Source organism: Gracilinanus agilis, chromosome 1 (assembly GCF_016433145.1).
Source record: "Gracilinanus agilis isolate LMUSP501 chromosome 1, AgileGrace, whole genome shotgun sequence".
In the NCBI taxonomy this organism is placed as follows: domain Eukaryota; kingdom Metazoa; phylum Chordata; class Mammalia; order Didelphimorphia; family Didelphidae; genus Gracilinanus; species Gracilinanus agilis.
The window spans coordinates 622,461,156-622,477,519 of record NC_058130.1 but is presented as its reverse complement, the minus strand read 5'-3'; the positions used below and the strand labels follow the sequence as shown (position 1 = coordinate 622,477,519).

The 16,364-nt window shown below is 36.4% G+C and overlaps 1 protein-coding gene across 1 annotated transcript in view; it reads right to left on the bottom strand.

Annotated features, from left to right (window-relative positions):
- WWP1 (WW domain containing E3 ubiquitin protein ligase 1) overlaps positions 1-16,364 on the bottom strand; it is a 112,299-nt gene that overhangs the window by 77,900 nt on the left and 18,035 nt on the right. The window contains exons 4-5 of the mRNA XM_044668297.1: positions 12,213-12,351; positions 5,116-5,240 (exon numbers count right to left, since the gene is read on the bottom strand). Of these exons, the coding sequence (XP_044524232.1) occupies positions 5,116-5,240; positions 12,213-12,351 (264 nt within the window). The remainder of the gene's footprint in view (positions 1-5,115; positions 5,241-12,212; positions 12,352-16,364) is intronic.

Below are 16,364 nucleotides of genomic sequence, written 5' to 3'. Positions count from 1 at the left end.
ATTTTGCATCATTATGATTACTGTGTAATACTTTCCATCCTATCTATTTACCCATTTGGTTTCTGACCTCCCCCTCCCCCAATTTGTTCTTTTTTCTATCAGTGCCATCCCTCTTCTCTCCTCCCATTCTCCTTCTACTTTCCTGTGGGGTAAGATAACTTTCTATAACCAACTGATTGTGTATGGTATATATTATTGAGTCAATTCTGATGAGAGTAAGGTTCATGTGCTCTCCTCCCCACTGTCCCCATTTTCTCCTCCACTGTAAACACTCTTTCATGTCTCTTATATTAAATAATTTACCCCAGTGCTAGTGAACCTATGGTATACGTGCTAAAGATGGAACAAAGAGCTCTCTCTATGGGCATGCATGCACCCCACACCCCACCCCAAGATCATTACTAGAAAGGCAGAGCTGCTCCCTTCCCCTTCTCCCCTGAGTTTAACATTTCTTCATATCACCCACTCCTCTGCCCAGCAGCACTTTCTCCCTCCCCTGTGTGGGGTAAAGGGAGAGTGGGTGTTCTTAGCACTTGGTGGGGGTAGGTGGGGTAGGGGATAGGGCACAGGCACATAGTCTCTAAAAGGTTTGCCATTACTTTTTTACCTCATTCTATTTTTCCCTTCCCCCTCCTTCCAATGCATTCCTCTTTCTCATACCTTAATTTAATTTTTTATATCATCCCAGCATATTCAACTCACATCCTCTCCTCTATGTATTCTTCTACTAACTGCTCTAATAATAAATAATGATTTTGGAGTTACAAGAATCAAGTAGGGATGTCTTTTGATTTCTCTTTCCTATTTACCTTTTTACTATTCTCTTGAGTCTTGTTTTTAAAGAGTCAAATTTTCCATTTTCTCTGATCTTTTCATCATGTAAGATTTAAATTTAGGTTTTTGCTAATTAAGTTATAAAATAATATTGTGATTGCTGATTTTAAAATGTTATAGCTTAAGTCAAAATGACTTTTAGCAGCTTTTATTTGCAAAGAAGTGGAAAGAGTGAAAGTGTAAAATGTAGATAGACAGATTCCTAACAAGCCTACCAGTCCTTCTTGGGTGAAGTCTGGCTCAGCTCCAGCAGGGGCTTCCATAAGTCCCTGTCTCCACATCTCCACATTGATTTTGCGGTAATCCTCAGCCAGAATTGCACCAATACAGCCTCCTCCAAAGCCAAGGCAGGAATTCTCAGCCACTCACCCAGCAAGCCAACACAGGATCTGGGAAAAAAGTCTCCTCCAAAGCCAAGGCAAGAATCTCCGCCACTCACTCCAAACACCAAGAAAGGAATGATGTTCTAGACCATGTTGGTCTCTTTTATACTCCTTTTTCCTCATCACTTCCTATCACTCTCCTTTCTTTATAGAAACCAATGCAGTCTTTCAATTTGCCTAGCACTGTGGGGGTGGGGTGGGGACAGGACACATAGCAGCCCAGTGACCTTTGGAGGTGTGAGCTTACTGTCATAAGTGACTTGTGAACTCTCATACTTAATGGTAAGTAGGGGTACTCTAAGTTCTTGATCCGATTAGTTAAAAATAAACAAGGGGAAAGTTAATACTATCTTCACAATCAGAAATGCTTTAAAGTCTTCTATTTCAGTAAATACCCAAAAAATTATGTTCAATTTTGCTGGGTAAGTGATTCTTTGTTGAAATCCTCACTCCTTTGTCCTCTGGAAAATGATATTCCAAGGCCTTCTGATCCTTTAACATAGAAGCTTCTAAGTCTGGGGTTAGCCTGACCATGGCTCTGTATCTGATTTGTTTCCTTTTGGCTGCTTGCAATATTTTCTCCTTGACTTGGGAGTTTTGGAATATGGTTATAATATTCCTGGGAGTTTTCTTTTGGGATCTCTTTCAAGAGGTAATCAGTGGATTCTTTCCATTTCTATTTTGTCGTTTGATTTTAGAATATCAGGGCAGTTTTCCTTAACAATTTTTTGAAAGATGTCCAAGTTCTTTTTTTGATCATGGACTTCAGGTAGACCAATAATTCTTAAACTACCTCTTCTAGATTTATTTTCCAGGTCAGTTGTTTTTCCCATGAGATATTTCAAATGTTCTCTTTTTTTCATTCTTTTGACTTTTGATTATTTCTTGATGTCTCATGGAATCATTAGTTTCCACTTGCCCAAATTCTAATTTTTAAAGTATGATTTTCTTGAGTGAGTTGTGTGCCTCCTTTTCCATTTGACCAATTCTACTTTGCAAACAGTTCTTTTCCTCAGTGAATTTTTGTACTTTTTCCAAAGACTCGATTCTTTCTTCCAAAAAATTTTTTTTGCCAGTACATTTTTGGATATCTTTTTCCATGTGGTCAGTTCTATTTTTTTTAAGAAAGTCTTCTCTTCTTTGTTTTTTCAGTTTTGGGGTTTTTGTTTTTTTGCCTCTTTTGCCAATTGGCCTATTCTGTTTCTTGAAGTACTGATTTCTTCAGGAATTTTTTGTGCCTCTTTTACCAGGATGCTGACTCTTTTTTCATGATTTTCCTGATTAATTTCTTTTTCCAATTTTTCTTCTACCTCTCATTATTTGATTTTTAAAATACTTTTTGAATGCCTCCATTAATTCTTTTTGGGCTTGAGAAGCTTTGGATGCTGTGGTATTGACTTTGTTGTCTTCTTTTGAGTCTGAGACTACCTTGTCACCAAAATAACTTTCTATGTTAAGTTCCTTTTTTTGTTGTTTGCTCATTTTCTTGCCTTGTCCTTTTAGTTTAAAAAACTGTTAAAGTTGAGCTTTGTAACTGTGGGGAGGAGAGTATTGTTCTAAGCTTCAGATTCTTTGTGCAGCTGCCTTGAGAGCTAGCACTGGGGAATCTATTTGCTTTCAGTTCTTCCAAAGTGGTATGATATAAGGACAGGTATATTTAATACTCTCCTGGCCTGTGCTTTGGTCTGTAAGTAACCCCAAACACATCCCTTGGAACTGTGACTAAGGTTCCCTGTTTCCCTATGACTACAAGTGCTAGTGTATGCTGGTTCTCCTCCTTATCCTATGGACAATGCAACGACAGTCTTGTACCCAGCAGCAAAGGGCTCCCTGCAATCTTCTTCTGGGCAGTTGTCCAACCTATCCATACCATCTGTTGCTGAGAGTTCCGGAAACCTGAGGTGCTGCTTCAATTGTGTCCAAAGCCTATTGCCTAAGTAGACCCACCCCTAGTGCACTGTACTCCTCCATCCTGCTGCACTAGGTTACCTATGCTGGTTTCTAAGTTGTTCTGGATTGAAAAATTACTTCCCTTTGTCTTTTTGTGGGTTATGTTGCTCCAGAATTTGTTTTGAGACAATCTGTCATTGCTTTTTGGAGAGTAAATTGACAGAAATCAAATGGAAAGTTTCTCTACCATCTTGGCTCCCAGGAGCCTACAATTCTGCCTCCTCTAGACTAAAAGAGATTTTTAGCTAGCTGATAAGGTAGAGTCAAATAGCAGTCTATTCTTACTCAGACCCGAACCCAAGTCAGGATTCCAGAGCTCAAACCAAGATGGCAACAATCAGACTTTAATCTGAACAAGACCACTTTGGGAGCAACTTAGCTTGCATGTCCCCAGTCAGTCCTGGACAGACTGGAATGACACAATACTTAATATCCCAAGAAAGCTGCAATAGATCCAGTCTATACATTCCCTCTAAAAATGCTACAGCACCTAGTTGGGCCTTAAGTTCCTAAAATTGGGGGCGGGGGGGGGGGGTTGTGATGGTAGAGGGGAAAGGAGAAGAACCACATTATAATGAGCTATTATGGTAGTGTGGTCAAGCAAGACAAGAACAAGAGAATGACTCAAAGAAAAATACAGCCTGGGCATAAATTCAACTAGAATTTCTGGAAGAGATGAAACAAGAATTTTATTTTTTTAAAAAGGAATCAAAAACTTTTAATGAATGCAACATGTGTGAGGAAAAACAGGAAATGAGAACTAAAGATAAAAGAATTAGAAAGGAGATTTCAGCTTAGGTACAAAATCCCACTCACACAACAAATGCCCTAAAAATTAGAATGCAATACCAATTAGAATTAGAAAAATTAGAATGCAAATACAAGTCAGTGATTTCATAAGGCAAAAAGAAATGTTAAAATAAAGTCAAAAGCCTGAAAGGAAAAAAAGAAGAAAAGGAAAGGTATTACCAAAGCAGCAACCCCACCCCCACCCCCAAACCTGGAAAACAGAACAATAAATTTGTGATTAAATGGATTACCTGAACATCACAGAGAAAAAAAGAACCTAGACACCCTATTTCAAGAAATCTTAAAAGAAAAATGCCAAGACCTCTTCAAACTAGAGAACAAAGTGGAAATAGAAAGAATCTCTCAATCACCTCTTAAAAGATACTCCTAAGAACAACATAGCTAAAACTCAGAGTTTCCAGGTCAAAGAAAAAAAGACTATGAGCAGCCAGAAAGTAAGAGTTCAAGTACAAATGAGCCACAATCAGGATCACTTATGATTTAGCAGCTACCTCTATAAAAGAGCAGAGAATGTGGAAAATGATATTCCAAAAGGCAAAGGATATGGACTTAAAGCCAAGAATATCTTACCCAACAAAACTGAGTAGGGATGGGAAAGGGAATATGTGTTTATTAAGAGCATACTATGTCCCAGAATCTGTGGAAAAGACTTAATAAAATTTAATTCATTTCAACTCCACAATAACTATGCCAGGTAGGTGCTAATATGATCCTTATTTTACAATTGAGGAATCTGAGGTAAATGGAAGTTAAGTTATATTTGAACTCAGGTATTCCTGGCTCCAGGCCCTGCACTCTATCCACTGTACTAGCTAGCTGCCTCCCTTCCCCCATATTTCCCTGTTCACTCATATTTGCATCTAAAAACAATAAATGAAGGATGCTGCTGAAGAGTTTAAATTATCCAAAGAATTCATGAGATAAAAATGAGTAATTAATTTTTTAATTCACTTAAAAAGTTTTTAAATTCACTTTTAAAGAACTAAAAGTTACTTCATAACAATAGTGTTCTAAATATACACTATAGATATTACATATATAGATATAGCATATATGTGATAAATATACCAAAATGACTTGCTCTCGTGTAATTTAAAAAATTTAAACATAAAATTAGGAATTAGAATAAAAGACTTACATTTTCTATTGTGTAATTCAAGAGCTTCTCTCAAGTCTACTGTTGCTCTTCCTAATAATGCATCTGCTTTTAAAGTGTGATGACTCCACACTCTAAATTCCAGTGTGGCCTGAGGTGTCACATTCCTATAGTGAAAAATAAGAAAAAACCATACAAGAGATGAGGAATGACAATAGTTTACATCAGTATATTGCTTTATATTTATGAAATATTTCCCTCACAATCACACTATTGACTACAAAAATAACTATTCCCCATTTTATAAATATGAAACTAAAGTTCAGCTAGAATCATAAAACTAATCAGCAGAAGAAACAGATTCAAAGATATGTCCCTCTTCAATTCAAATCCAGTGCTCTTTCTATACCATTATTAATTCCTTTATAATAATTTCCAAGTATAGTAAAACCTCACATTCATTTTTGGGAAAACCCAGTTTACATCAATAAATCATCTTAAATAGAGAATAGGGAGTACTTAAAAATCAATTATTGCTTAGTACTTAAATTTAAACAGGAACTTAAAATGGGGAAACATGATAAATAAGGATAGGGCTAAGGAATAGATAAGAATTATCTATAATTGGCCTGACTAAATGTAGTCTATTCTTCTTGTACAATAACTGCATTGTTTTAATATAAAAAGGGGTTTGTAACATTCTTGAAACTAGCTACTGATTAATAATCACAACATAAGTTTTTAAATCTTTATTAATAAATACCATGATTTACTCTATATTACTTAATCTATGATACTACCTGAGAAATGGGGGGGGGGGAAATCCCCCCAAACAAGGTGGTCCTATACTTCCTTAAGGTCGTATATTTCTACTTTTAAATTTCTTAGCAAGTTCCTTTTTCAGTATAGAGGATAGAGAAGTGAATTGAGAATGGAGACCTGGATGTGAACTATAGTTCTGACATGAAGTTTCTGTGTGACCTAAGAAGTCTCTGCCTATCTGAGTCTTAATTTGTGAAATAATATTGAAATAGATATAATCTCTACTGTTCTTTCCAACTCTCAATATAACTTATATAATACAAAAATAAAAATTCAGTTTCACTTCTCTAATAACTACAAATTTTCAATTAGGAAAATCAAAAAGAATACTTTTGCAGTACCTGTTAGCGAATATACCAATATTCATATGGACCTGTGATCACATCGATGTTGTTCCTCTAAAAGTTCACATTGCAACATATTCATCCACTGACATTCTTGTCCAAATACTCCTTTCTATAAATCTACAAGAGGACATTACACTTGAGGTGCTACAGTTTTCCTCTTGTTCTCTTAAGTGGCAGGGATTCCAGTGACTCATGTCACATATTCTAATAATTTAGAATCACTAAAAATAGTGCCTTATGTCTACAAAATACTACAGAGTATAGCTTGACTCAAAGTATCTCAGAATCTCAGAAGGATCTCAAACCAGACCCGCACTTGTACATACTACAAACTATGTAGTACATACTACATACAACAAGATCATTCCTAATGAATCATCTAGTCCTTTTTATTTTTTCTGAATATTTTTATTGAGGAAAAATGCAATGACTTTCAAGGTAGTCCATGTACTTTTTTTTTAATTTTTTTTTTTTTAATTTTTAACCCTTAACTTCTGTGAATTGATTTATAGGTGGAAGAGTGGTAAGGGTAGGCAATGGGGGTCAAGTGACTTGCCCAGGGTCACACAGCTGGGAAGTGTCAGTCCATGTACTTTTGAACAACTATAACTGTTTCTCCTTATATATAGGTACAAAATGTCTTTCTGAAACTTCTACTCCCCTGTTTTTTGTTCTGCTCACTGTGTCTAACCAAAACAATTCTAATCCCTCTTTCATTTGAAGGAACCTTCTCTTTGGTATTGCCAGTTAATTCAATATATTGTCACATGATGAAGTTTTCAATCCCCTCACAAAATCATGCTTAAATTGCTTATATACATTGTACTTTGTTAACGTCCTTCCTAAAATGTGTTACACAAAGCCGAATATAATATTTGTACAGGTGGTTTGATCTGGATTCTTATTGTGTTATTACCGCCCTCTCTCCCTGTAAACAACATTGCTCTATTAATGCAGCCTAGGATCACAATGGCCTTCTTGATTTTCACATTAATATTGATTCATCTTAGCTTGTTATTCATTAAAATGCCATTAATAGCACACAAGATGGTTGTTTAGCCAAGCATTCTAAATGGACTTCAAGTTGATTTATGAACAATAGACTGTAGGTCTGAGGAATAACCAAGCTTGACCAAGAAAAGTTCATCAACAAATAACTAGTTACTATGTAATAATTTTTTTGGCCACAATTTATAAAGACTGTGTTCAGAGGTGTAAGAAGCTATCGTCTCCATCAATGGAACAAGTACCTCTATGCAGATGAAATCACAAATCCCAGAAGTAGTTGATTCGTAACACATAAAATCAGGTAGGTCTATGAGTCTTTGAGCCACATGACCCAATTTCCAATATAAGCCTTTATCCATTATTCTAATTCCTTTTCCCCTACACATATGTAATATACAGATATCACCCTGTATATTCACATTTGCATATATCTAAATCTTTCTTTTTACATAAAAACATATATACAACTACAGATCTATACAGATCAACAAAAAGACAGATTTGGAAATATATGTATGTGTACAAATAAGTAGTTAATATTTATATGGCATTTTAAGGTTTACAAAGTGCTTTATAATTATTTTGTATCCTCATAACACCTCTGGAAGATAGGTGTTGTTATTACACCATTTTACAGATAAGGAAACTGAGCAGAGGTTAACTGACTTGCCTAAAGTAACACAAATAGTAAGAATCTAAGGGTCAAATTTGAAATGTTGTCTTTCTGACTCCAGGTGTGGCACTCCACCCACGATGCTACCTAGCTAATTATAAATATATGTAAAAATAAATATGAATACATAATATGTGTGCATAATTAGTTATTTTATCATCAATCTGGATATGTGTGCATGTGTCTGTGTATGTCATAGTGGGATGTAGAGAGGGAGGGGAGAGAAAAACAAGGGACAGAGTAGGGAGAAAGAGAATAGCAGATAAAATCTATGACCAGAAGTCATGAGTCATGTATTTTAGAGGTCCACAGATCAACCTGTTGATATATACTACAGTTCAGTCACTTTGAGGACTAAATGATTTCATATGGGTGGATATCTGTTCCATAGATTTAATATCTCTAAATTTCTGTACATAGTCTTTGTTTGTTGCTATAGCCAAAAAAATTAACTACTTGACTTATAGTGGTGGCTGACTGATTAGAGAGAAGAGGTCAAAAATGAGAAATGTTATGACCATAGAAACAATAAAATATGGCATGAGGAGAGGATTTCTAGGGTAAAGATAATGTTAAGTTTTAAACATGCTGAGTCTGAGATTTCTCTAGGATATCCAGTTTGAAGTATCTAATAGAGAGTTGGAGATGTAAATGTGGAACTCAGGAAAGAGATGTAGCTGCTTTAAACACAATGTATATGTATACGTGTGTGCGTGTGTATAAACATGTAAGTGCACAGGGTGGATGTGGATGTGGCTAGAGAAAAATATTATGCAAGACATTACATACTGTACTATGTATATCCAGCTCATCTCTCTCTCTTCTAAGGCCAACTGACACATTGCCAATAGCCTATTGGATATTTTAAATGATCTCCCAGAGACATCAACATGTCCAAAACATAATTTATCTTTTTCTTCCCCTTTCCCAAGGTTACCATCATTTTTACAGTTTCCAAAATTCATAATTTTGGCATTCTCTACAACTCCTTCCTCACTCACTCTCACTCCATATCCCTCTTATATGTCAAATCTTATGTTTTCTATATTCACAAGCTTTTCATCACACTTACATACTTCTCTTTAATTATAGTTACCCCCATAGGTCAAGGCTTTATAACCTCTCATTTGGACAACTGAAAAGTTCTTCTAATTGGTCTCCTTGCCTAAAAATTCTCCCTAATCTAATCTATGCTTCACACATCTGAGAAAGCTTTTCTTAGGTGAAAATTTGGCCTCGTCACCCCTCAACACTATTCAACAAATTCCAGTGGCTTTCCACTACCTCAGGATACAATATTAACTTGTCTGGCTTTTAAAGTGGCTCCAACTTATCTTTCTAGTCTCATATTATTTTCTTTCCTATACTCTATATAGCCAAAAAATGGACTTCTCTCTCTTCCTCACAAGGGGCCCTATATTTTTCACTGGTTATCTACCTTGCCTAGAATATACTTTTTCACTTCTGCCTCACAGAATACTTCTCTCCTTTCAAAATGGAGTTCAACCACTACTTTTTTTAAATTATGGAGAGAAAAAATGAGCATTACTATATGCAAAGTGGCATAGAAAAGGGCTATATATAAGAATGTTTATTACATATACTTTCATTTGAAATATGTGTTAGTGGAAATTTGGGGTTCTTTGGGGTTCACTGAGTCTTAATATTCAGGTCCATGATATAAGCTTCCTGTGGACGCTTAGGGGACTTGAGAACTACACTTCCCATGACTCAACAGACTTCCTGTCTTGCGTGGTGAAGTAAGACAACATAAACAGAAGCTTAAATAGAGAGATTGGGATTGGTATTCTCTCTTTCCTGTGGAACAAGCCAGGTGGGCAGAGGTAATGGCAGGGCATTTGAATTAGATCTTAGCAGGCACGTGGCCTTCTTAATTACCAATATGGCTTTAAATAAACTATTAATACTTTTGAATATATCCATCTATATCAATATTATTCCTAACAAATATAGATTCATATAATGTCTAAGGGACTGGTGGGAGAAAAAAGTGGATAGTGAAATCGGGAGGATTTAAGAACATAATGAAAAGAACACATTAAAAAAATAATTGACAAAGCTTGGTGCTCCCTCTTCTCACATGAAGGTATAAAGATAGGATTAATTCTTCCCTTGTCTATTTTTAAATTAATCAACAAAAACTGAAAACACCTCTACTTAACACTAAGTAGGGGAGGTCCCCAAGCCATTTACTAAATTTAGTGGGTGACAATTCCAGAAGCGACTGACCACCCCTGGGCAGTGCTAAGCAAATTTAAAGACTGCAACTGGCTCCCGTAAAGTGGAGGAAGAAACAGGAAGAGGTGTGGGAAAAGGACTCTTAAGGTCCTGAACTTCCTGTCCAAGGAAGTCTTCGACCTGAATCTTGAGACTATAGCTTGGAGCTTTGACTTAGGACTTCGACCTGAGACTCTGGCTCTTGGGCTGCTTCTAGTAAAACTGCTCCTGGATCTTCTCATTTGGAGCATCGCTTGGGTGAGTGAGAAGATGATGCTCCTTTCCTGGCTTCTGGAGAGATTAGTTCCAGAGAGGCTTTCCCCTCTTGAAGGAGGCCGTGTGGGTGGAACCCCTGTTTATTTCACCATCAAGTCCTCCAGCTGAGGAATAACAAACCCTCCCAATTTAATCCTGAGGATTAACAAGTCCCTGACCCAGAGATTGGGACAACATTTAGGGTGGATAGGCTAGACATCTTCTCTACCCTCTTTTATATTTCTCTACTTTCACCCCTTTCACCTTTTTGTAAATAAAACTACTAAAAGTCATTTTGGCTTATGCTATAATTTTTTTAAATTGGCAACCAAAATATTATCTTAAAATTCTCATATATTTAGTCAAAACCTTAATTTGAATTTCTTACAAAGGGTTATAATTGGTGACACTCAAAGCATTCAATAATATAAAGAACTATATTGCTATTCCTACTTAGTTGCTTCATGGGGTGAGGGTGATCTAGAATGAAGGAGGGATAAACAGAAAGCTCTACTATTTTGCTTCTCTGGTGAGGTCATGGATGATTGAAGGAGGGATAAAGAGAAGCTAAGTGGAAAGAGTACCCAATTCCTAAAGTAAGCCAGCCAGGGTTCAAGGGATGAGCAAAATAAAGGATGTTTCTTACTATCAGTTCTTGAATGGATAGGGTCTGGAATATTCAGGAATTTGATGATGACAATCAAAAATTTATTCATGAGGTTTCTGAGTTGTCACATAGTTAAGGAGTAGCAAAGATGGGATTTACTTGAGGTGCTCTGACTAAAAAGTCCAGAACTTTCCTCCTTACATAGTAAGGAGCCTAGTCTAGGCCACACTGAGTAAAATACATCAGTCAAATCAGTCAATAGGCATTTATTAAGTACCTAGTATTAAACTCCTTAAGCCTCAATCTGATCATCTGTAAAATAAGGAGACTGAACTGGACAGCCTCTAAATTTCTACGCCTTTGGTTCTTTTATTTCTTAATCATGTCATATTTTCCAACTTATTTTTCAAAATCTTCTCTTTTGCCAATTTTTACATCTGTGACTGAGTATTAAATATATAATTTGTGAATTCATCAGTCTTTTTTTTTTATTCTTTGGAAAGCTTTTGTATCTCCTCAACAACATAAGCTACAACTATCTTCATGGTGGTCTTTATGCTTTTGCTTATTAACAGCACTGCAAGGCAAGATGAGCAAATGTTTCCCTAAATTAAATTTCTTGCTTTCTTTGGAGATACAATAAAATCAACTCCACTAATGAGCCATTCTTTTATAGTTTCTACAACAAAGACTTTATTCACCTAGTGGTTAGCTACTGGCAATGATCCTCTCTGTGCTTAGGCAGATTGGTCCCTGGAAAATACCAAATATATCACAATGAATATACTCTAAGCTTTTTCCGTATGGTTCAGAGCATGTGGGTGGCACAGTAGATAAGAGTACCAGGTCTAGAATCAGGAAGATGTGAATAAAAATCCAACTTCACCTCTGTATTATTTTCACCACCTATAAAATGGGGTTTAATAATAAAATCTACCTCCCAGGGTTGTTGTGTGTATTAAATGAGATAATAATTGAAAAGCATGTAGCAAAATGCTTGGCACATAGTAGACACTATATAGATATTATCTATTACCATCATTACTTATAAAACAAATTGAAGCTTATGTACTACTTGAATGACTTTTGAAAACCTATAGTCACCTCCATGCCATAATGAGATAACAGAGTAGGATTTGGTGGTGAAATAGTTTTACATACACACAAGTTATTGAAACAAAATACTTACACGGTTAACTGTTCATCCCACTTTGGATTAGAAGAACTACTGGATTTTGCTGTTTTCTTAATTTCTCCATCTACAGATAATTCTGCATAGATAGCTGTTCCAAACCAGTTCTTTTTTCTTTTCAGTTTGGCACTAGAAACTGATAGAAATATGACAATTAATAAAGCATATATTTTACGAACCCCATCCAAATACACACACACACACACACACACACACACACACACACAATATCACAATAGAAAATAGGCCAAAAGCTATATTTCTGAAGGAAGAACTGCAAATTACTAACAACCATATGGAAGACTGCTCCAAATCATTAACCCATGTCCACAAATTACTAATATCTATCCTAATACATTTCTCAATCAGTAATGGGCAACCTTTTGAGGGTGGTGTGTCAAAATTTGCCAAAAAACTAAGCATAAATCGGGTGGTGTATCACTTCAAGAAAAAAAAAAACATAATTTTGCAATAGTGATAGTTTAAATAACAAAAATGTATAATTGTAATATATAACTACATTTAATAAACCAAAATAGGTAAATTAAATAGGTAATTAAAATATAGGTAGAATTATCATTTATAGTACACAGAGTGTCTACACTACAGCAAATGTTTTAGCCATGCATACAGCTGCATGCCATCAAAAATGGCTACACGTGTCAGTGCTGACATGTGTGTCACAGGTTTTCCATCACTGCTCTAATCTAATCTCAACATTAGAAATAAAGCAAACTCATTTGTTAATTAAAATAGACTCATATCCCTAAATGACTTAAGATTATTAAAACCAAATTTGGGACTTTATGACTTTGAGTACTACTTAATCTGTCATGCCACTTAACTACTTCTGCTAATATATTAATTAATAATAAATATTATGGAATATGGACACAAAGTATCACAGTGAATACAGTGTTGGGCCTGGATTCAGGACGATTCAATTTCCGAGTCCAAATCTGGCCTTAGGCACTTGCTGGCTGGGAGAACCTGAGAGGGTCACTTGGACCTGTTCTAGGTTTCTTCATTAGTAAAATGAGTTGGAAAAGGAAATGGTAAATCACTCCAATATCTTTGCCAAGAAAATCTCAAATGGATTCACAAAGATTCATACACAACTGAAAAATGACTGAATGACAACAAAAATTAAAGCATGCTAACTAACTAACCAGGTATGAATAGAAAGGGACCTGGTAAAGTGCTTTTAAACCAACTTTTTGCAGTATCTCCTTAATAAGGTATTATATTCCTTTGTTAAATTTAGATCTTTTAAACAGTCCTCCTAATCCCCACCATTATTTTACTTCCTTTCCCACCTCTTCGCTTCTTATTACCCTCTTATTTTTCTTTAGGGTCATTATATTCCCTCCCCCCGCTCTTTTCCTTCCTTTAGGTATTCCCCACCCCACTCCCCACCTCTGTAGGGTAAGATAGAATTCTATACCCCAACAGATCTAGTTGCTCTTCCCTCTCAGAACTGATTTCACTGAGAGCAAAAAAAAAATTTCCCCCCCCTTTCTTCTTTACCTTTTCATGTTTCTCTTGAATTTTGTATTTGGACATCAAATTTTCCATTTAGTTCTGGTCTTTTCTTCACAAATACTTGGAAATCTTCTATTTTCTTAAATGCCCATACTTTCCCCTGGAAGTATATAGTCAGTTTTGATGGGTAGGTGATCCTTGGTTGTAGACCCAATCCTCTTGCCTTTCTAAATATTATATTCCAAGCCTTGTAGTCCTTTAGTGTGGAGGCTGCCAGATCCTATGTAGTCCTGATTAGTGCATCTTGATATCTGAATTGTCTCTTTCTGGCTTCTTGCAATATTTTCTCCTTAGCTTGGAAGATCTTGAATTTGGCAATTACATTCCTGGGGGTTGTCTTTTGAGGATTTAATGTAGAGGGTGATCTATGGACTCTTTCAATGTCTATTTTGTCCTCTTGTTCAAGAATATCAGGACAGTTTTCTGGAAAATTTCTTGTAATGTGATATCAAAATTGTTTTTTTTTTCTAGGTTTTCAGGTAGACCTATGATTCTCAAATTGTCTCTCCAGGACCTGTTTTCCAGGTCTGTCATCTTCTCAATGAGATATTTCATGTTTCCTTCTATTTTGTCATCCTTTTGACTTTGCTTTAAAAAATTCTTGCTGTTTTGTGAGATCACTAGCTTCTACTTGCCCAATTCTAGTCTTTAAAGACTGGTTTTCAGCTATAATCTTTTGATTTTCCTTTTCAGTTTGGTCTATCCTGCTTTTCATGGCTTCCAGTAGGTAAATTCTGGTCTCCGATTTGCTTATCACTTCATGTGAAGTCTGGGCTTCTTTTTCCAAATGGGAGATTCTGTCTTTTAAAGTGTGATTTTTGTTTTGAACTATTTCCTACTTTTCTTGACAAGTTTCTTCTATCTTTCTTACCTGGTTCTTGAACTCAAATATGAATACCTTGAGAGCTTGTGACCAATTTCCATTTTTTTTTTTGAAAGTTTGGATGCATTTGCTTTTTTGTCACTCTCTGCTGCCTCCTCTATAGTCTGCTATTTTTCAGAGGCTTTTTCTTATTTTTTTTTTTTTTTTGGTAGTTGTAGATTATAGTTCTTTGGTGTTGCTGGCCATTGCTGTGTTGGTTTTTCTTCTCTTCCCAGCCAGAAGTCTGAGTGAGGAGGGTAGGCAGCTTTCTCTGTATCGAGCTACAGAATGGTTTTTGCCCTGAGGCTATTTTTCAGCCTCTGCCACGTTCTGCTGTGGGAAGCCCCTCTTTGCCCTATCTCTGTGCCCAAGCTCTGCATTCCTCCGCCTCCTGGAGTACCAAGTCTCGCTGCCCTCAGGGGTAAGTGTATGGCATCCTTAGCCAGCCCCCCAAGAACCTAGAGATTGCCCTGCCATCACTCTGACTCTGGCACTGTAGTGGAGTGGGGGAGGAGTGATTAGCTCACGCTTTGGTAGGAGTAATTTTACACCCTTCTAGCATGGAAATGCCCAAACCCTGCCAACCTTCAAGGCTGCACCCTATGGTAGAGCCCCTGAGCTCATCTGATTTTGATTTTTGTCCTTGAGGCCTTTATATTGGTCGGTGATGAGGAGAATAAGACTCTTGTTTCCACTCTGCAGTCATCTTAGCCCATAAATGTCAAGTTTAAACCTTTAAATAAAGGTATGAAGCCTCAAAAAAAAAATACTAAAAACCAAACTGTACTATAAATTTTGAAATACTGTTGTAATGTCTAGGCAACAGATCCCTCAAGACCAGTTCATCTTAGAATCCCCACTTCCTACTCTAAGGAAGCTAGCTGCTTCAGCCACTACCGTCTTCATTCTATTTAACTTACTTCCCAATACCTACCACCAGAGATCCCATCTGGCTCACCTTTCTGGCTTCTTTACTAAAAGTTACCTAACATATCCTCCCTAAGTCTTTTCTTCTCCAAGTTAACATCCATATCTTCTTCAATTAACTGGAAAATGGTAGAAACTTAAGAAATCTTACCATCCTGCTTGACTTTCTCAAGACACCTTATCAAGTTTGTCAATGTCCTTCCATAAATATGGCACCCATAAATGAGTACAATATTTGAGGTATGATTTAGATAGAGAACACTTTGATATTATTACTAGCTCTCTAGACCAAGATTCATAACACAGGTTTAAACCATCTAATTTTCTTAACTGTCACATCATACTCTCAAATAGTACTGAATTTCCAGTTCACTAAAATTACAAATTCCTTTTTAGTTAACCAGATTGCAAGCAATATTCTCTGTCTTAAAACAAACAAGAACAACAAAAAACAATCAGGGGGCAGCTGGGTAGCAAAGTGGATTGAGAGCCAGGCCTAAAGGCAGGAGGTCCTAGGTTCAAATATGGCCTCAAGATACTTCCTAGCTGTGTGACCTTGGGCAAGTCACTTAACCCCCATTGCCTAGTCCTTGCCACTCTTCTGCTATGGAACCAATATATAATACTGATTCTAAGGTGGGAGGTAAGAGTTATATATATATAAAAAACAAACCCATATCTTCTATCTTTATAGATTCTAAGGCAGAAGGGTGGTAGAGCTAAGCATTTGGGGTTAAGTGACTTGCCCAGGGTCACACAACTAGCAATTACCTTAGGTGAGATCTGAATCTAGATTTTCCATTCTCCAGGCCTGGCAC